A 21,137-nucleotide genomic window follows, 5' to 3' on the forward strand; every position below is an offset into this window, starting at 1 on the left:
TTTATTAGAGATTCTGAAGGCTACATATCAGGAATTTTGGTATGATTTTGTGATTCTCACCAATACACCTTGCAAGTAATTTTCATCACTTGTCAAAATGCCACCATTTGGTGCAAGTAATTGTTAAACTTATTAATGTTTATACCTGAGTTTTTAGTTCAATTAATTATTAAACTCGATCCTCCCTTAAAACAAACAATAATAATAAATGATTTCTTTGCATTTTTGCTTTGATGGTCATTCTATTTCTCTTTCCTGTTTAGTGTTTATGATCCGCAAATATATTATAGAAGAACTCATTCCCAGATTCAGTTTAATTTAACTGAACTTAAGTTGAATTTTAATTAATAAAAATTCTAATAAGTCTCACTATTTAGCAACAGTCAGATTATAGTTACCTCATTATGTTTGTCTATAAATTTCCTTTGTCTAGTACCACCTTAATTTTACTAAGAAATCCCTAGCTAGTTCAAGTTAGATTATATGTAAGGCCTCCTATTTTAAATTTCAATAGATTTCAAAGCTCACTAAATGCAATACCCTTGTCTCATCTTGTTCACCAAAACCTCAGTGAGTTAAAGTATGCAGTGCTTTAAAACCGGTATGTAAAACGAATAAAAGTCCTTTTTAAATATCCCCAAGTTTCCAAAGAAAATGTTTTATTTTAATTAGTCCTAAAATACTCCTGTAAGATAAAAAACTATCTGGGTTTTGTCTTTTTGCCTAGGAGATTGCCTATCAGAAAAGCATCATTTGATATTCAGTACTTTTTGGATCTTTTTCTTCTCATCGGTTGCCCCAATTATACCAGGGCACATGTATGGCATCAGTAGGCCTACATTTATACTTGATATTGCACTTGTTTATACTATACTATCTAAATTTATATAACAGTTCATGAGTTTTAAAAAATAAAATGGTATATGCTTCAATGAATATTTTAGCAAAAAATCATGCTTGTACTATTAGTGTTGCTATTTTATTTTCAATAATGTAATTATGTTTTCCTCAATCTAATAATATTTCTAGTGATTGTTTCCAGAAACCATACTTGGGCTGAGACTGTTTTGCATCATATTTTGGTAATGAATTTACTCATAAGGGCCCATTGCTCAGAGTTTGAGTAGACAACTGGGTATATAAATTGTTTTATAACCACTACAAGGGAAACCATTTAGAAACTGTTTATCTCATTCATTCACCTCTAAATCCCAAAGTTCAATTACTTTTCTGTGTTAAGAAAAGCATAATTTAGGTGCATTCTCTGGTGCCCTCGCCACACCCTATAAATCTTTATTCTTTCCCTCCCTCCCTCTCTACTCTCTCTCTCTCTCTCTCTCTCTCTCTCTCTCTGACTTTCTTTAAATATTACTAAATTAAATTAATGCTTTACTTAAAAATAGAGTAAAGCATATTTTATTAACTACACTTGGGAGGTTAATTGTTCCATATTAGTGAGAAAATATTCACTAAGATTTAGGTTTTTGTGGAAATGATGGGAAGGGAGTTAGACTCTGTGCTTTGCAGAGCTGTCATTCATAGGGAGCTAAATGCAGATCCTGCCTTAGCAGAGAGTAAACTATAGAGAGATGTCAGCCATGGTCACACAAAAAGCATCTTATGAGAACATCAGTTTAAAAAGAATCAGAAAACAGTTACCAAATGTAAATTCCATTTCTTCAAATATGATCTAGACAATAGTAAGACTCTTAGGTAATGCAACTTCATTACTGTTTTCAGTTTAATAGTGACGCATTTTTACAGTTACTCAGTTTGAGTTAGGTTTCAATTAATACCTTCAATAGCAATAAATTTATATATTTGTCTTGATAGCAGGCTGGAGCAATAGCACAGAGGGTAGAGTTGTTGCCTTGCATGTGGTGGACCTGCCTGATCCTTCACCCCTCTTGGAGAGCCCAGCAAGCTACCGAGAGTATCTTGCCCACTTAGCAAAGCCTGGCAAGATCCCCATGATGTATTTGCTATGCCAAACACAGTAACAGCAACTCTCACAATGGAGATGTTACTGGTGCCCGCTCAAGCAAATCTATGTACAATGAGAGGACAGTGCTACAGTGCTACAGTCTTGATACCATCATACACAAAAATAAGATATGTAAAAGTATTGATTGAGTATATGATTAGAAACTAGCCTTCTAATAAATGTATGATTAGGAGTCACTTTATTTGAGTTATTTTCTATCAATTCTGGATTTTTTAAAATATCAGTTTATATGCCTTCTCAGAATTCAAAAGAAAATTCTTCTTTATTATACTATATATTGGTGTAAGTCTATTACTTCATCAATTTTCTTCTGTACACCCATTTTATATTTACTTGTTTTGTGGTAAAGAAATACGTAAACAGGGAATGGAGCAATAGTAAAGCAGGTAGGGCATTTGCCTTGTATGCCGTGGACCCAGGTATGATCCCCAGCATCCCATATGGTTCCCTGAGCACCACCAGGAGTGATTTCTGAGTTCTGAGCCAGGAGTAAGTCCTGTGTATCGCTGGGTGATGCAAAAATCAATCAACCCATCAATCAATCAATCAATCAATCAATAAAAAGAGATAGGTAAACATGGGATGGAGGGATAGCACAGTGGGTAAGGCACTCTCCTTGAACATGGGAGTCCCAGGTTTGCTCCCCTGCACCACAGTTATCTCCCAGAGCCCTGTCAGAAGTGGTCCTCAAGAACAGAGCCAGGGGTAAGTCTTGAAAAACTAATAATAATAAATAGAAGAAGTACTTAGACAGCAATACTGCAGAATTGTGCAACTGGATTGCACCATTCATATGAAATTTATTACTAGATTTAATGAGACACAAGCATTTTAAATCATCATCCTTTATAATTATGCACACATTACAAAATATCACTGTGAAAACAGGACCAAAATAGAGACTGTTACAAATTTTTTTTAAAAAAGAGTTTAATAGAAATTTCTCCTGCAGTGATAGTACAGGGTGTAAGGTACTTGCATTGCACACTGCCAGTCTACCACAGTTTAGTTATGTCAATGTATATGGCCACCAAATACCAGCGTTACCCCTGAGAACAGAGCCAGGAATAGACCTATGCACAACTCGGTGTAATTCCAAAACAAACAAGAAAAAAACTAAAATAGAGGGTGTATTTGAACATCATTGCGTGTGTGATTTCATTGGAGAAGGGTATAGATTCTTGGTAGCCAGAATAGTTATAAAATGGTAGTAATATCTGTCACATTCATCAATACAGTAATTAGCCTTCAATTAAAAATTCAGACTTTGCTAAATTGAGTCTAGCAGTCACAGTGCAAAAATGTTGAAATAGGACAATCCTATTCATGTAGCAGAAACAGTGAAAATAGAGGCTTTAGAGTCACATCACAAAAGTACTGAAGAAGAGATGAAATGTGATCTGCATATTATTCTGTGCCAGAGATAAAGACAGTAGGATTTATCTGTTAGATATGTTTCAGTTTTACCAAATGATTCAATTTGAACAATATAGGGGAAAGAATTTTATTGTTTGCTTTTTGGTCCACACTAGTAGTTCTCCTAGACTTTTTTCCAGTTTTGTGCCTGATAGCTCCTGGCTGTAGTGGATTCACTGTGCATTTCCAGGGATTTCACACATACAACATATACACAAGTTCATTTAACTATCTATTGGAAACCTAAAGAAAAACTACTTCATTTGAAAATAAGAAATATGTGTTGGGGAATTTGTAAATAAAGCATTTATATCTTTGGCTTAGTTAAATTTATAAGCATACATTATAATTTCTCCATTAGACCTTTTTGAATGTGACACTCTTGCTCAAGGATAGATTGTATATGTTTTCCTTAGTTGTATTTTAACCAAAACTAATAAATATACCTTTTCCACTATGCAAGTGATATTTTGATACTCGTTAATGTTTTCTCTAGTATTTTTTGAATTATAAGATACTCAACACATCATATATACACAAATTAATATGAAAAAAATACCACAATAATTTAGTTTCGGAAGATAAAAATTAGATTATTGCCAATATTCTAGTTTTTAATATCTTTACCAGCATATACATACAAAGAGAAGACACACACAAAACTAGAACCCAACATTTACATATTTAGGAAACATTCATTTTCTCTTCCTTCCACTTTTGAATAAGTGTTTAAGCAATAATTTTTAAGATTCGACAAAAGTCATTTTAAAAAGTGAATTATGATTCTGTGATGAACCTGTGAGGAAGAGTAATGGAATAAGTCAATAAATCATATTTAGATTTAGTAAACATGGAAGAGGCCATACACCATGATAACTTTCATTTATTAACTTATAAGAAACTCATATAATAAAATTATGTTTCCAGAGTGATGCAATGGATGTGATTCTTCATGTCAAATATATCAAACGTATTTTAGTCCTAAAGCCTTTGGCCTAGAACTCTTCAGACTTAACATTTCTTTCTTAATTTATTCAATAATGAATAAGTTTTCATGTTATTAAAGTTATTTATTAATATTGGATGGTGGAAACCAAATTAGGTCATTCATCTAAAGAATGATATATAGTTTATAATTAAAATTCACCAATTTAAAAAACAGTTGGCGAAACCTGGTGATATATAGAGCTTACTCCTGGATCTGCACTCAGGAATAACTCCTGGAGGACTCAAGGGACCATAAGGGGTATTGGGGATCAAAACTGAGTCAGCCATGCACAAAGCAAACACCCTATCTACTGTTCTATGGCTCTGCCCCCCCCCCCAATTAAACAATGTTTACTCATCATTTTTAGTTTTTCTTAAGATATCGGTGGCCTTTTATTTTATTTCATTTACTTTTGGTTTGGGGGCTAGAGCCCACTGTGCTCAGAGCTTACTTCTGACTCTGTGTTCAGGCATCACAGATGGAAAGCAGACCAAGGGACCATCTGGGGAACTAGAGATTGAACCTGAATCAGCTTCTTGCAGGCCAACTACCTTTCCTGATGGACTCACGCTCTGGACCCAGCAATGCTTTATTTAACATATAAATAAATTATAATGTATATATTTCTATGTATAGCTGAATGAAAATGTATATACTCATTATATATGGATGAATGAATAGATATATATACACACATATTCATTCATTGGATTATTTTCTGAGTAAGCATGCTAATTTGTAAAACAAATCAAATTCTACCTTGCATATAATGCATCTTAATTCTTGTTCATTTTTTAACAGAACAGAATAATAAAAACAATGAAGAGGGGGAATTGCTCTTCAATAATTTGTATTCCTTTTCTTGGAAGTTACTCATAACTGTAAGGAGGAAAAGGTTGATCTGTTTAGCTTGTTTTTACTTATTTGTCTCAGTAAGCTTCTGGAAAATTTACGGTGATAATTCTAAGTAGGACGGATTCTCAGTTGCACACACCAAAGTACTTTTCCTCAGTCAACATTTTTTTTTCCTCTGTGATTTCTGTTGTTACATAGCGATTAAGACCAGATGCCAGTGATCATTTTTACCAAAAACACAGCATTCCATTTATTTGGCTAGGACTTGAAATTTTGATTTTATGTACCTTTGTTGATTCAGTTATTTATGCAGTCAGTGATGAATTTGGAAAGGTCCAAGGCTGCTGGCAACCACTTGCTGAATTGCTCTTCTTTCTAGCTGGGCCCATACAGTAGCAGAGCAAAATTCTTTAATCCACATAAGACTAAAATTTCACTTATGTTTCTGTAGATTAATAGATAAAGTATTTCTATGATATACCTTCTCTCATATATTTCCTTGTCAGATACACAAGTGGAGGTATTAAAAACTTTTCACCCATTAAACTAATTACCAAAGGCAGAAATTATATATTTTCTTATGATGCAGCAATTTCACTACTTGGCAAAATTCTCAAAGACATTTAATTATTAATTAGAAAAGGTTTATGTCCACTATGAAAATGTACCTTTTCCTGATAAAGAAAAACATGTCATTTTAATCTTATTTTATGGCAAAGTCTATATACTATCAGATTATGGGCAATTCTAAGTTTCATTTTAATTTTTAATCTTTTTCCACTTTATAAAATTCTTTCAAGAAATTATAGCTTTGCTGAAACATGTAACTTTTGTAGGATGTTTTTATGAATATCATCTTCGTATTACTGAAGATCTGTTAGCAGCACAAAGGGTCTGCCTTTTGCTTCCAGAAAAAAGAATAGTCGATTTTGTTTTTTTATTGATTTCATTGTCATGAACTAAACTTCTATGAAAATGACTTTTGCAACAATAGCAAAAGCTGCTTTACAAACAGCAAAGTTACATGTACAAAGTTATATATACAGTATGATTATAACTTTATGGCAATTGTGATAATAGGAAAATTATATAGATGAGTTTTTCCTCATTTTATTTGTTTCTAAAGTCTTTAACGAAACATAAAGGCCACTATCTCCATGACTATAATAAATAAATTTCTTATGAACACATACAAACCTTTGGGAATTAATTTAAATTACTCAATTTTCTGAAGTATTTGCACCAAATTTCATGGGGAGTGGAAGTTAAGATGACATAGTCTGGAGGGACAGTATGTTTATAGAGTCAGAGTTGGGTAAGCAGAGTGGTGACTGGTGTAATTTAAAATGACTGGTAACAAGAAATTAAAAGAGGACAATGAGAAAAGAAAGAATTAGAAGAAGATGACCAAGGATCATTGTCTTTCCAAATATGAATAAAAGGGGAGAGAATAGTAGAAATTTTCTTAGGTTTTCTTAAAATATTGCTTTCTTGGGTTCAGGTGAAAAAATATATTGACTGCTTCTCAGACTGTGTGATATTTAACTTAACAATGAGCAGGAATTGGTACATTACTAAAGAAATCATTAAAGCAAAAATATTTTGTGTGTTTGGTTTGCTTTTTTTGTGATTCCAGGAATCAAACTCAAAGACACCATGCTTTGTGCCCCTGAGTCACAACCCAATCCCAGTAACTTATAAAAACAATGAATAATTGCAGTCAAAATCACTTTTAAAAAAATTAACAATAAGTTTTGGAGTGATAGTACAGAGAGTAGGGAGCTTGCCTTGCATGTGGTCAACCTGAGTTCAATCCCCGGCACCCCATTTGGTCTCCCAAACCTGCCAGGAATGCTCCATTGATACAGAGTCAAGATTAAGCCCTGAGGACAGCTGGGATGTGGCCAAACCCCCTCTCCCCCACCCCCACCTGACTTTCCATATTATTTTTATTGAATCTATGTAAAACATCACAAAATCACAAAATCACAAATCATCCTGTTATTCGTCGATTGCCTTGAGCAGGCCCCAGTAACGTCTCCTTCATCCTAGCCCTGAGATTATATTCAAGGCTCTTTAGGAGAATGAGACCCATCATTGTTACTGGTATTTGGCATATTGGGTACACCACGGGGAGTTTGCCAGACTCTGCCGTGTGGGCAGGCTACATTCGGTAACCTGCCAGTTTGTCCAAAGTAGGAATGAGATAATAAGATGTCTCAAAGCTCAACCCGCTCCCCTCCAAGGGGTCCCGGTGAGCGAGGACAGTCAGGCGTGGGGCCAGGAGACTGTACTGTTCTCTTCCGGGAGCTGGTTTTTATAGTCTCTGAGTCTTGGCCGCTGATGGGATTACACAGCGCCAGGGGGCCAGTTGGTGGGTGTGACCCCCACCTACTGGAATTTGGAGGATCTGGGTGGAGGATGCTTGGCCCAAATCCGAGTAGGCTTGGAGATCTCGGTCCCGGAACCCGCGTAACTTTGTTCCACTGCCAGTACCTTCATGTGTGCGGAGAGTGGTCTCAGCATGGTGGTGGCTGGTCCTGGAGGTCTTTGGCTGCCGGAGCCCTGGTCGGGGCAGGGAGGAAACCTCAACCCGCTCCCCTCCAAGGGGTCCTGGCGAGCGAGGACAGTCAGGCGCAGAGGCAGGAGACTGCACTGTTCTCTTCCAGGAGCTGGTTTTTATAGTCTCTGAGTCTTGGCCGTTAATCGGCGCCAGGGGGCCAGTTGGTGGGTGTAAAACATAGTCTAAATTTATAGAAAGTAATCATAAACTTTATACACAAATGCAATCAAAATTATTAATAATCTGTGATTTAAAAAATATTATTCTATTGTAAATGTATAATGAAAACATGGTAACCTATGCTAATAAGTATATTTCACGGTTCACACAGGTGATAAAGTGTTACTCAATTAAAGGATAAGGCAGAAACTATTCCTCAAAACTTCAAGAAATCACTAGGCAAAAAGTGTAAAACTTACTCATTTTTAAATTTATTTCCTAAAATTGTGCAGTGCAACCACATTCCAGATCACTAATTTTTCACAACAAACAATATTTAACAATATTCAATCTAGTATAAAGATAACAGGCTACCTTAAAAGTTGTCTCAATGTCTCATTTGTTGCTTTTTGTTCTTGATCATGGGAGATCTTAAATTTCTATAGAAATGAGATTTGAGAAGCCAGACAGACAGAACAGAGGCTAAGGAATTTGCCTTGTACACAGTTGAACTGGATTTGATCCACGGTACCCTATAGGGCCCCCTGACTCCTCCAGGAGTGATCTCTGTTTGTTTGTTTTGTTTTTTTCTTTTTGGGTCACACCCAGAGATGCTCAGGGGTTACTCCTGGCTCTGCACTCAGGAATTACTTCTGGTGGTGCCCAGGGGCCCATATGGGATGCCAGGGATTGAACTCGGGTTGGCAGTGTGCAAGGCAAACACCCTACCTGCTGTACTATTGCTCCAGCCCCTCCAGGAGTGATCTCTGAATGCAGGTCCAAGAGTGATCCCTGAGTATCACTGGGTGTTGCCCATAAAAACAAAGAACCAAAAATCACCTATAGATGAGACTTGAATAACCTTTATGTTTCCGAAGAAATTTGGAAGTCATGAGTGATTAACTTTGTTAATTTCAAATGTTACTTTAAAATAAATAGACTATAATATGTACCAGCAGGCTTGATAACATTTATTATTAAAACAGTATTTCTCATATTCATGAATCTACTGTGATAAATTTCTATGTATGTTATGAAATAATTGATGAACCTGTAGATATTAGCTTATCAGCTCTTGCATATATTCTTTGATGAATTTGTAGATACTAGCTTATCAGCTCTTGCTTATCAGAACTTAATAAAGTTGTTAGAAACAACTCAGGAACAGTTAATAGATGAAATGTATGCCGATATATACTGATAATTAGATAATAGAAACAATCAATTTTAGATTAAAAGATCAACATTTGATCAAAATAACAAAATTATCTTTAGAAATAGTCTTTGCTCTGAAAGTTAGTTCAATATATGTTCTGTTACTAATATTTGAATGTTATAAATTATGAATGTACAATTTTACTTATGTCCTATTTTTCCAGAATTAATTTTACATATTAGCAGAAACTAAATTGAATAAATTAGTATATATCTATAGAGTTACTGTGTTTGGCATATCGAATATGTCACGGGGAGCTTGCCAGGCTTTGCCATGTGGGTGAGATACTCTCAGTAGTTTGCCAAGCTCTGATGTATTTGATATGTCAAACATAGCAACAAGTGTGACAATGTAGACGTTACTGGGCCCGCTTGAGCAAATCGATGAACAACAGGAGGACAGTGACACTGACAGTATATATCTAGACAATTTTATTGAAGTATGCACATAGATTATACATTATTGATCCATTAAAAAATAATTCAACAATGCAGATGATGAAATGTAGTGATCACTAAGCAGTATGATAATGCTCAGCTCTTTTGTTGTTTTACAAGATGCTTATTTTGCGTTTATTCATTGTGTTTTTAAAAAATTGGGGATAGTGTTGTGATGAAACACAGTATTTCCTACTATGATACTGTAAATGAGGATGATCTGAGTGTTGGTCAATGTGTCTGTGTAAGAATGTGAGCACAAGAGTGAGTATTTGGTTGGTATAATATGTAATGAAAACAGATGTATCTGTATAGGAAGGGGGGCTGAAAATAAAGGATGCTTCTTTACTGGATATATATGTATATTTGTTTGGGCAGTAAGACACTCTGGATTAAAGTAAACATTTTTTAAAATGTTCTGTCTGTTTTTCTCAATCATCTGACCAACCAGTACAAAACATCAGCTGTTAAACCACATCACTAGATTTACTACTCAGTCCCGAGAGTATAAGTGCTGAATACCCAGGGAACTCACTCAGGGCGGGTATTTAACTCAGGTCAGTCAGGAGGCAATGCAGAACCAGCCTGCAGAAGAACTGCACGAGTCAGTAGTTCTCGGTTAGTATAAATGTGTATCCTGAGCTTTCTAGCTTGTGTTTTAAATTCCTTATTTATCATCTTGTTTTACTGAAAGGTTATAAAATCAGGAGTTTATGTAATCTTATACATTTATTTTAATTGCTATTATTTATCAAATTTTAATACATCTGCACATAGATGGTAATAATAAGGGCAAGCATAGATTGTAGATGTGACCGGTCACTTTTGTTGTTATTGATGATTAAGTGGTACTTTATTGAGATATTTTTCTTTATAAAGGGTATCATTTTTAAAATGTCTATAGGAACACATTTTAAGTAGTTTTATATAAGGGTTTAGAAGCTAGTTTCTTGGTTACTAGAATTCTTCTATTTTTTCTTTTCTTCATCGACTTTCAATTCTACTTTTCATTTCTTGTAAAATGAGGGGACGAGTTTTATATACACAGCATCGTTGCCTCATGTAAAATGTAGAAGTGGAAAATATAATTAAGTTTGCATCAAGGATAACCAAAGCATTTTAACCAAAGGGAGTACGATTCTAGACATATTCTGGGCAATTAGTGATCAAATAAAATTAGAGAGCCAAAACACTATTTCTAAGGAAGAGGGCAAAGGGCATATTTCAGACATAACTGTCTCTACATCATGAAGATATACACACATGAACTTTTTTTTATTAAAAAATTTTTAATAGTGAGACATCATGAGGTACAGTATACATTTTTGTGCTTGGGTTTCAATTATACAATAATCAAGTACCCATCTCTCCACCAGTGCCCATCTCCCACCACGGATCCAAGTATCCCTCCCACCCCCATCCCCCCCATCCCACCCTGCCTCTGTGGCAGGGCATTCCCCTCTGTTCTCTCTCTCATTTTGGGTGTTGTGGTTTGAAAAAGAAACATTGAGTGGCAATCACACATGAACTTTTGCCCTTTGTCTTACACTCCTAGACTGCTGATGAATACATTAAATTGGTTCTGATCCATGAATGCAGAGGGAGATACATAACAATATTACTTCCTTGCAATATTTTTTACATTTTGGGTAGCTGTGAAACAAACATCCTTAAATTCGTCCTGATGTTCTTCCAATGTACCTTACCTGCCACAGCTTCCTACTCCGGAAAAAACATACACCTTCTTCTACCCTATTCCTCGGTAATAAACACACTTCACTGCACTCTGAGTCTGAAATTCCAGGCTGTTGTCTATTGAGGCAGATATTATCAGAGAAGCTGGGGCGTGGGTGAATATTGCACCTGATAAATTTTCTTGATTCTACTTAATTCAGAGTTTGAATAATGAAACATAAAGAAGGGTTATTAATTACTGTATCTCTGTCATAATCACGGTTTTCTATTGCAATTAAGAATAATTCATTAATTATGAGATCACTGTCACTGTCACTGTCCTCCCATTGTTCATTGGTTTTGCTTGAGCGGGCCCAGTAACGTCTCCATTCTGACAATTGTTATTGTGTTTGGCGTATTGTATACCTCACGGGTAGATTGTCAGGCTTTGCCATGCAGGAGAGATACTCTTGGTAGCTTGCCGGGCTCTCTGAGAGTGGCGGAGGAATCGAACTTGGGTCAGCCATGTTAGCCACTTGCAAGGCAAATGCCCTACCCGCTGTGCTCCAGCCCAATTATGAGATCATAATGAAAATTATAATGTGCACTATGTAATTCGATATGGAAAGATCACAACATTGTGGATTAAAATGTTCTTCTATTTCGTACACTGCTAGATAAATGAAAGTTTTATCATTATTATATCTGTTTATATTCAATTGCATATATTTCTCTGACAATCAAGTTACCATAGTCAGAGTACTAGTCATCTCTTTTAAACATTGTTGAAAAATAAGTCAAATAGTTTATTAAGATGGTGCAATAAGTCTAACCTTGAACTTCCATTCTTTGTCACAATCAAGGATCTCCAGATCTGAGTGATGGTGGTGGAGAATTGCACTGTGTTTTCTGAGTTCATATTCTTAGGACTTTCTAGCAGACAGGATGTCCAACTTGGGCTTTTTGTGTTTTTTCTCTTTGTTTATGGCACAACTGTGATTGCCAATGTGGGGATGATCCTGCTGATCAAGATGGACTCCAGACTCCACACACCCATGTACTATTTCCTGAGCAACCTGTCTTTCTGTGATGTCTGTTATTCCTCCTCTGTCTCTCCCAAGATGCTAGCTGATTTTTTATCTGAGAAAAAGAGGATCCCATATCATCTCTGTCCCATTCAAATGTATGTCTTTGGTGCCTTTGCTGATTTGGAATGTCTCATGTTAGCAGTTATGGCTTATGACCGTTACGTAGCCATTTGCAATCCACTTCTTTATACAGTTGCCATGTCCAGGAAACTCTGTACCCAGCTAGTTGTCTTTTCCTACACGGTGGGATTGGTGGATTCTGCAATTCACACCTCTTTAGCATTCCGGTTGTCTTTTTGCAGCTCCAATATCATCAATCACTTCTTCTGTGACATCCCTCCCTTGCTTGCCCTCTCCACCTCAGATACATCCATTAATGAGATAGTGATGTTCACTCTCATTGGTTGTGTCGTGGGGTTCAGCATAATCACTGTCCTCCTCTCTTACAGCTACATCATAACTACTATCTTTAGAATGAAATCAGCTGAGGGGAGACGCAAAGCCTTCTCTACCTGTGCCTCCCACTTAACTGCAGTGGCTATATTTCACGGCACACTCCTGTTCATGTATTTTAGACCTAGTTCAAGTTACTCCATGGACACTGACAAAATGGCTTCCGTTTTCTACACAGTTGTCATCCCTATGTTAAACCCATTGATCTACAGCTTGAGGAATAAAGATGTGAAGTGTGCCCTGAAAAAAGTAATGGGCACTGAATTACATTCTGGGTGAAACTCTTAATCACCCCAAGGTATTGATTTCAATATTGGATTGTTAGAGTTTATATGTTTTCACATAGTTTATATAGTCTCACTTATTTTCTTTCTAGATACTTTTATGATTTATTAACATAGGCAATTATATATAAACATGTTTCTATATATGAAACCATTATGCATAATTCCATTCTTCTAATAACCTTAGAAGAATAAAAATGAGAAAAGTGATTTGCTCTTGTAGACTCAGTTTCATAAATGTGGAGTCTATGCAACTCCTTTTACAATTTTTTTCTGTTCATAATGATTTTCATTGTAAACCATTTAAATGACAGATATTGTAAAGGTGAAAGAGTGTAATCTAAAAAGCTGATGAAAAGTGAAGATATGTATATCACATGAAAAAACTGTCTTATTTAAGTATATTCAAGTGACCTTAGAAAACAAGTGCTTTTTATTTTCTCTGCATATACTGAAATTGGAATCAGGGAAAGAAATAAGTAGATGTAAAAATCTTTCCAGATCATCATTTCCTCATCATTCTATTCCAATTATATCAACAGAAATATCCAGGGCTAGCAGGTTTGGATTTGTAATTTATAGTACACATTACATCTTAAATATGAGTATGTGAATTCTCCTTTAATTAATCTGCATGTAATTATTTTGATAATTGTACTGAAGTTTCAAAAACAGAGTTGGGGGTAAATCTCGAACTTTCTCTAAGTTTACTGGGACAGGAAATTCATCTTCTTTGTGTTTATGTCATGATAGTAGATCAAAATAAGAGTAATACAAACATTGAAAACAATGATACAATTGAACTTATAAAGAAAGAATTATTATGCTATGTGTGTTTAACCAGATAAAATTATTAATAATGAGTTACATTGCTTATCTGCATATGTGTGGAACAAATTAGAATAGCAATATGGCTTTTAGGTAAGTTTTAGAGTAAAATATTATAGTTTCTTAATAAATGCATACATTTAACCACTAAGATCTAGATTCTAGTTTACTTACAAAAAAACCAAAAGCAACAATGCAATAATAGTTTCTCTTGGATACTTACTTGATTTAGGCTGTTATTAATATAGAACACAAATGTTTTCATCTTTTATTAGTACAAAACACTGGATATGCATTGCAAAATTTTAAAATTTATTTTCTCTTCATTAATTATATATATTTTCTGATCAAAATGTTCAAGTTGTACTTCAAAAGAATTTGTAAGAATGAGTCAAACACATTAAAACGTATTTTCAGCAAGTTATTTGTCTTTTATTTTTGATTGAAGCACATTTGAGAGAAATGTTTTATTATTATATGTGTAGTACTTCCTTTAGTAGCAACAATTTATTTTTATATGATGTCATTTATCTGAATCTTTCAAATACTTCAATGCTTTTCTAATTCATCATACTTTCCAAAGAATGTGTTCCATATTTTTATAAATACAAAATTGAACATATTTATATTATAAATTTGGAATCATCCAAATCATAAATTTGGAATCATTGGTCTTGTTTCACTTATGTGACTAAAACTACATTGCTTGATTTTAATTTTGTATATTTGAAAAGCAATTATTTAACAGTCATTATACATGATTAGAAAATCTAGTATTTTTATTTTAAGAAAATTGTTATCATAGTTTAAGATGAGAATTTCATTTTCAACTGGAAAATAGTACAGTGGTTAAGGTTTGTCTTGCATGCAGCTACCACTGCTTCTTTTCTGGCTCTGTCTATGATTTTCCCAAGCATCACTAGGAATAATCCCTGAACACAGTTAGGATTAAACCCTGATCAGAGCTAGGTGAGACCCAACTATATACCAAATGAAGTGAAATAAAAATAACTAGATTTTCTAGTGTTATAATATTGTTTATTTTGGTCATTTTACTATTTTTCACTTATCTGTGAGATCTTGGTGAAAGCCAGTGCTGCATACAAAACTCCTAGTCCTAAATAAATATGGTTCCTTTGTGACTTTTCTGTTTTGAGATTTTGGATACAGAATTCCTGGGATTCATCTCTTTTCGTGTTAAGGACTGAACATCCAGTGTGTCATGTAATTTTCTGTTCAGATGCTATAGGATTAGTTTCTAATCCAGGCTACTGATCTAAGTGGTCCATCAAGCTATCATCCCTTTAAATGATCATATATTCACTCTTTGTTTAAATGGAGAAGAGGTTTCCTCACTGATACCCAGGTTGGATGGATTAATCTCATGTGTACAAACCCCAAACCACAGTATTTATCTATATTCCAGACCCTATTTTGCCAAGAAATGAGTTTAGATAATTCATTCCAGAGTAACAGAATGTCCTGTTATCCTTTACTTCCTCAACCAAGGCCTCTTTGCAGCAAGGGAATCACTATTCATATATTAGGATGAAGGCATGCATTTCAGTATTAGTATTTAGGAGGAAGCACTTGTTTTCTTTGACCTGGAGCTAATATTCCATTTTTGTCTATGAAAAGCTTCATCGGCCAGAGCTCTATATCATCACTGATTTATCAGCAGAAAATGTTCTTTGTAAAGTTAGCCCACTAGTGTCAGGGAGGCAGATCCAGTAGTAGAGCATGTGCCCTACATGTGAAAGACCATGGATTTGATCTCTGTCACCCAGTGTTCCACAAACACAGCACATGACCCATAAGCAAAGCACCTATCCTTGGTGCATAAAAAATAAAAAGTTCACATCGCACTTGAATGAATGAAACAGCTATATAGAATGAATAAACTATTATTTAGTCCCACTCACAGATGACTTCTCTCTAGCTTATATACCACTACTCAAAATCACTTTCGAGGTATATTCTTTCTTTAGACATTTTCAGCTAAACTTTTCTATGACCATAATTCAACAGTTGATCAAACTATCATGGCAACATTTGTAAATACCATTACTTACTTTTGAATCCTAGAGTCTTTACCAGAATATTTAAATCACAATGAATTGCATTTATATTTTATTATTATTATTGAAAATAGAAAATATTCAACAATAATTTTAAAAGAGATTTTACTTGAAAAATTTGAAATTAATAATTTATTATGGATCCATAGGTGTACAAATTACCAGTCTTAAAAATCAACCCATTATAACTTAACAAAAATAAATATTTTGAGGCCCCAGAGAGGTAACACAGTGGATTAGTTATTTGCCTTCTGTAGTGTTAACTTAGGTTCTATAATGGGCACCACATATGGTCCCCTGAACATTCTACCAGTGCCAACTTCTAATTTTCAATAATAAAAGTTTCTTTGTATCTATGCTGGAGCAAATATTATGCTTGCGAAGCAAGAGTATAAGTGACTAAGAATTAACTAAGGATCAGAAAGATAGTACAATGGGTAGGGCACTTGCCTTGTGTGCAGTCCACAGGGTTTGATTCCAGGCACCACAGCCAGGAGTCACCTCTCAACTCAAAGCCAGGAGTAAGTCCACATTATGGAATATGGCTCAATCAAACAAATAAATGGGAACTAGTTAAAATCTATGTGCAAGATTAGATAGATGTAGAGGTTGTCTTAAAAGAACCAGATTCAAAAATATAAAGAGATTTGCAATATGGCAATCTGTAATTAAAACAGTGTCAGAAAATAAGAAATAAATTACTATTTAAAGATTTAATTTTAGAGTGAGTATGCTTTTGACAGCTAATTACAATGTACATAGACTTCCATGGATTTATGTATTAAGAAAAAAAATGAGTCATGGGGATGGAGTGATAGGACAGTAAGTAGGGAGTTTGTCTTGCACCCCATATGGTCCCCAGATCACCACCAGGAATGATTTCTGAGTGCAGAGCTAGGAGTAATCCCTGAGAAATACAGGGAGTGACCCAAATAATGAACAAAACAAAACAGAATAACAATGAATTGCATTTATATTTTATTATTATTATTATTATTATGCTTTTTCTGTCACACCCAGCTATGCACATGGGGTTATTCCTGGTTCATGCACACTCAGGAGTTACTACTGACTGTGCTCGGGGGACCTTATGGGATGCTGGGAATCGAACCCAGGTAGGGCCACGTGCAAGGCAATTGGCCTACCCACTGTGCTATCACTCCAGCCCCTGCATTTATATTCCATTTCACTAAAAAAATGGTTTGGAAATTTCAATGATTTATCCAATGTAGGTAATCATTATAATAAAGCTTTAGTATTAGGATTTATAGGGGTAAAATCCTGAAAAACAGGACATTTAGTGAAAGGCAGCTTTTCCCTTGAAATAGATACTGAAATTTTAAACTTTATTTATTTATTTATGGGGCCATACCTAGCTGTTCTCAAAGCTTTCTCTGTGATCTAAACTCAGAGATAAAACTCTTGGTGAAGCACAGGGAACCATATTGTTCATGTGTGGGTTCCCTATTATCCATGCAGATGGCAGCTACCTCACCCATTATACTATCTCTCCAGCTCCTAAAATTTTAAACTCAAAATAACAAATAAATAGAGGCAATATGAAAAATTGATGATGCCTGGATCTGGTTGACGCTTTCTCCTGTTCAATTCCTGAGGTCTCATTACCCACAGATTTGAGGAGGGTTCCTGTAAGCTCTCTTTTGCAACAGAACTGAAACCAAAGAAATAGGTATTGTTGAATCGTTGCAAGGCTCAGTTCCACACCTAGTCATGCAGTTTCCGACCAATCATTTTTCGAAAGGCATTTTTGACATCTTTGTTTCTGAGACTGTATATTAGGGGGTTCAGCATGGGTATGACTAGTGTATAGAACACAGAGGTGACTTTGTCAATATCCAATGAATGACCTGTGCTGGGACGCAAATAAATAAAGATGAGGGTGCCATGGTAAATTGTAACTACCGTGAGATGGGAAGCACAAGTGGAGAACCCTTTTTTTCTGCCCTCCGCAGAACCTGTTTTAAGAATGGCCACTATGATGAAGACATAAGAGAGAAGAACTGTTAGGAGGCATATAGCTTCCACCAAACTAGCAAAGACCACCAGAATGATGTCATGCACATAAGTGTCAGTGCAGGACAGAGAGAAGAGTGGGGAGATGTCACAAAAGAAATGGTTGATTTCATTGGAACAGAAAGACAGATGGAAAGTATTTGTGGTATGAATTATGGAACTTATTGTGCCCCCCAAAAATGCTCCAATTGCAAGTTGTCCACAAATTCTCTTGGACATAATAACAGTATAAAGCAGTGGGTTGCAGATTGCTATGTACCGGTCATAAGCCATGGCAGCTAAGAGAAAGGATTCTGTGTCTACCAAAGAGCAGAAAAAATATAATTGAGCTGCACAACCATTGTAAGAAATGGTTTTCTTAAGGGAAACCAAATCTGCAAGTAATTTGGGGGCAATGACCGAAGAATAGCATGCATCTATGAAGGATAATAGGCAGAGAAAGAAGTACATTGGTGTGTGCAAGTGAGAACTAGTTGTGATCAATAAAATCATACCAAGATTTCCCATCAGGGTGATGGTGTAGATGACAAAAAACACAATGAAAAGAACATTCTGAAGTTCCGGATGGTCACTAAATCCCAAGAGAATAAATTCAGTCTTCACAGTTCCATTCTTCAACTCCATTTTCTGTAGTGTTCCAAATATTCTGATAATGTGGAGAGTTATGTAAAATTAATGACATCAACATTAACAAAATAAATGTTCAAAATAATGTCAATTTGATATCCATTTGTATATCCTGATAACACTATATTATTTACTGTAAGTAGATTACATTGCATAGGCTTTTACTTTTTAATCTAAGTCAGTGTGTTTCTATTTGATTCCTTAAAGCTATACATTTTTCACATTAAAGGTAAACACTAGCAAACCAGTTATTTGATATGAAACTTAAAATTGAAACCTGGAGCTCTCTCATCTTCCAAGAAATAGCAAGCTCTTAGTAAATAGCTATATTACTGTTTCAACATGCATTGCTTTTCTTAATTTTTATAGTATATAAAAAACATTGGTGCTCTGGGTGGAATATCCTAAAGGTATAGGAACACACATCTCTATTTTTCACCTTGAGTTGTTAATTGTCCTCTTAATAAGAAAGAGCAATGAAATGATAAAATAGAAATAAGATGGATTCTAAATTAGTTGTATAAAAACTGAATTCTAGCTCTGTCACTCAGTCCTTGTAAATCTTTGAGAATTGCCAATCCATTTTTGAATTTCAGTTTTATCATAATAGTTTAAGAATGAGGCCATCTTTGTTATGAAGTGTAAGTGAATTTTTTGCCATACTTAGTGCCCTTAATATCTTGTTCATTCACTATTCTAAATTAGACAGCATAAAAAAATGAGTCAGTTCAGGACTTTATTTTATTTAATCTGAAATCCAAGCTATCAAAAATAGAGAAATTTTTATGACAAATGTTTACTAAAATAAATATAGGCAACTTTAATTGTGACATTCAGCAATATTTATATGTTCTATGTAGGGAAAATTGTAAAAGATGCTTAGAAGGCTTACTTACCCACTTCTCTCTCTGCTTTTAATCTTGCTTGCTTTGGCTTATAATTCAATCAAGTGAAGCAACTCAAGTGATAAGCTTATTCATAGACATGTATACTTTTACCAGGACAGATAGCTGATATCCTTTTACCCTATGAAAGAAATTAATTTTATATCAATTTGTATATTAAAATATAATATGTGAACTAGTCTCAAAACTAGCATAGCTTCTTGGTTAATACAGCAATTGTAAATCAATTGAAAATGTTGAGACATATTTATATCACAACTATTTTTTATTTTTTTGCTTTTTGGGTCACACCCAGCCGATGCTCAGGGGTTACTACAGGCTCTACACTCAGGAATCACTCCTGCCGGTGCTTGGGGGACCATATGGGATACTGGGAATCAAACCCAGGTTGGCCACGTGCAAGGCAAGTGCCCTACCTGCTGTGCTATTATTACTCCAGCCCCTGTATCACAATTTTTTATCACAATAGTCACAAGTATACATATGGTTATGTATGTATAAGCATAAAAATTTCCCTGTAGGACTTCATATTATGCAACTACCATCTCACTATTAGCTCCTGGTAGCCTTTTTGAAAACTTTGAATGAGTTTTGTAGAGGCGGTAGGGTTCAACAACTCCCTGTAATACTAAGCACTTACTCCTCGTGCTCAGAGATCACCCCAGGCCATTCTCGGGGGATTTTATGTGGTGCCTAGTATAGAATCTGCGCTGGCCATACAGAAAGAAAGCACATTACCTCTCTAGTATCTCTTTGGCCCCAAATTTTTGTGTTTTAAGTCACCATTATATCACAGTCTCATTTTCAGAACATTATTTTAATTTATAGTGTGACAAATAAGCATATTCTCAATGTTCTCAAATTGTTTTTGCACCCATATTTTTAAAAAATAAAAGATTGTTGGTGGGTTATGGACTAAACCAATAGCCATTTCCTTGAAGCAAGGAACAATTAGTATCATATTCGTTGACTATTAGAAGGTTTATAGCACTCAGGTCATTATCTTTCAGCAATTCTAAAAAATAACTTAAAAAGTAGTTTTCAAAGAAAACTTCAGCTTAGAAGTTATGTTTAAATAAGTTTGGGGTCTGAACTCATCTATTATATTTTAAAACTTTCACTATTATTTTTCCAGCTAAAGAATCAATGATGATGGGGTAATTTATATAGAAAAAATAATTAGTATAAATTCTCAAGGATGTTTATTCTACAGTAGAAATAAAATCTCAGGATTAAAAATGAAATATGAAAGCTAAATGGGTAGATGGAAGAACAGAGGATTAGGAAAAATATAAGAGGAAACACACGATGCTTCTTTTAAAAAATGCAGTTGATGAGTTAGAGTAAAAATGGAGGTTTCAAAGACTTCAGAAAAATTCCATACTCTTGAAATAAATAATCTATATTGAGCCCTACAGCAATCTTTAAAACTGTGCTTCAATTCCCTTAAGGATAACTTTCTAAACTCCAGTAACATTATTTGTGTATTGAAAAATTCTAATATCAATGCAGCATCATAAGGTTTAT

General features: G+C 34.8%; 2 protein-coding genes across 2 annotated transcripts; one reads left to right on the plus strand and one right to left on the minus strand.

The window, feature by feature from the left end:
• Positions 1 to 11,391: 11,391 nt before the first annotated feature.
• LOC130042404 (olfactory receptor 5I1-like) lies at positions 11,392 to 18,705 on the minus strand. The gene is made up of 2 exons (XM_056134572.1): positions 17,780 to 18,705; positions 11,392 to 11,413 (listed from the first exon to the last, which is right to left on the minus strand). Exons 1-2 carry the CDS (start codon positions 18,700 to 18,702, stop codon positions 11,392 to 11,394), a joined length of 945 nt encoding a protein of 314 aa, XP_055990547.1. The 5' UTR covers positions 18,703 to 18,705.
• On the plus strand, positions 12,195 to 13,133 carry LOC130045130 (olfactory receptor 5W2-like). The gene has a single exon (XM_056137849.1). The coding sequence runs from the start codon at positions 12,195 to 12,197 to the stop codon at positions 13,131 to 13,133; it is 939 nt and encodes a 312-aa protein (XP_055993824.1).
• Positions 18,706 to 21,137: the final 2,432 nt, after the last annotated feature.

This window comes from Sorex fumeus, unplaced genomic scaffold (assembly GCF_029834395.1).
Source record: "Sorex fumeus unplaced genomic scaffold, SorFum_2.1 ptg000007l, whole genome shotgun sequence".
NCBI classification, from domain to species: Eukaryota; Metazoa; Chordata; class Mammalia; order Eulipotyphla; family Soricidae; genus Sorex; species Sorex fumeus.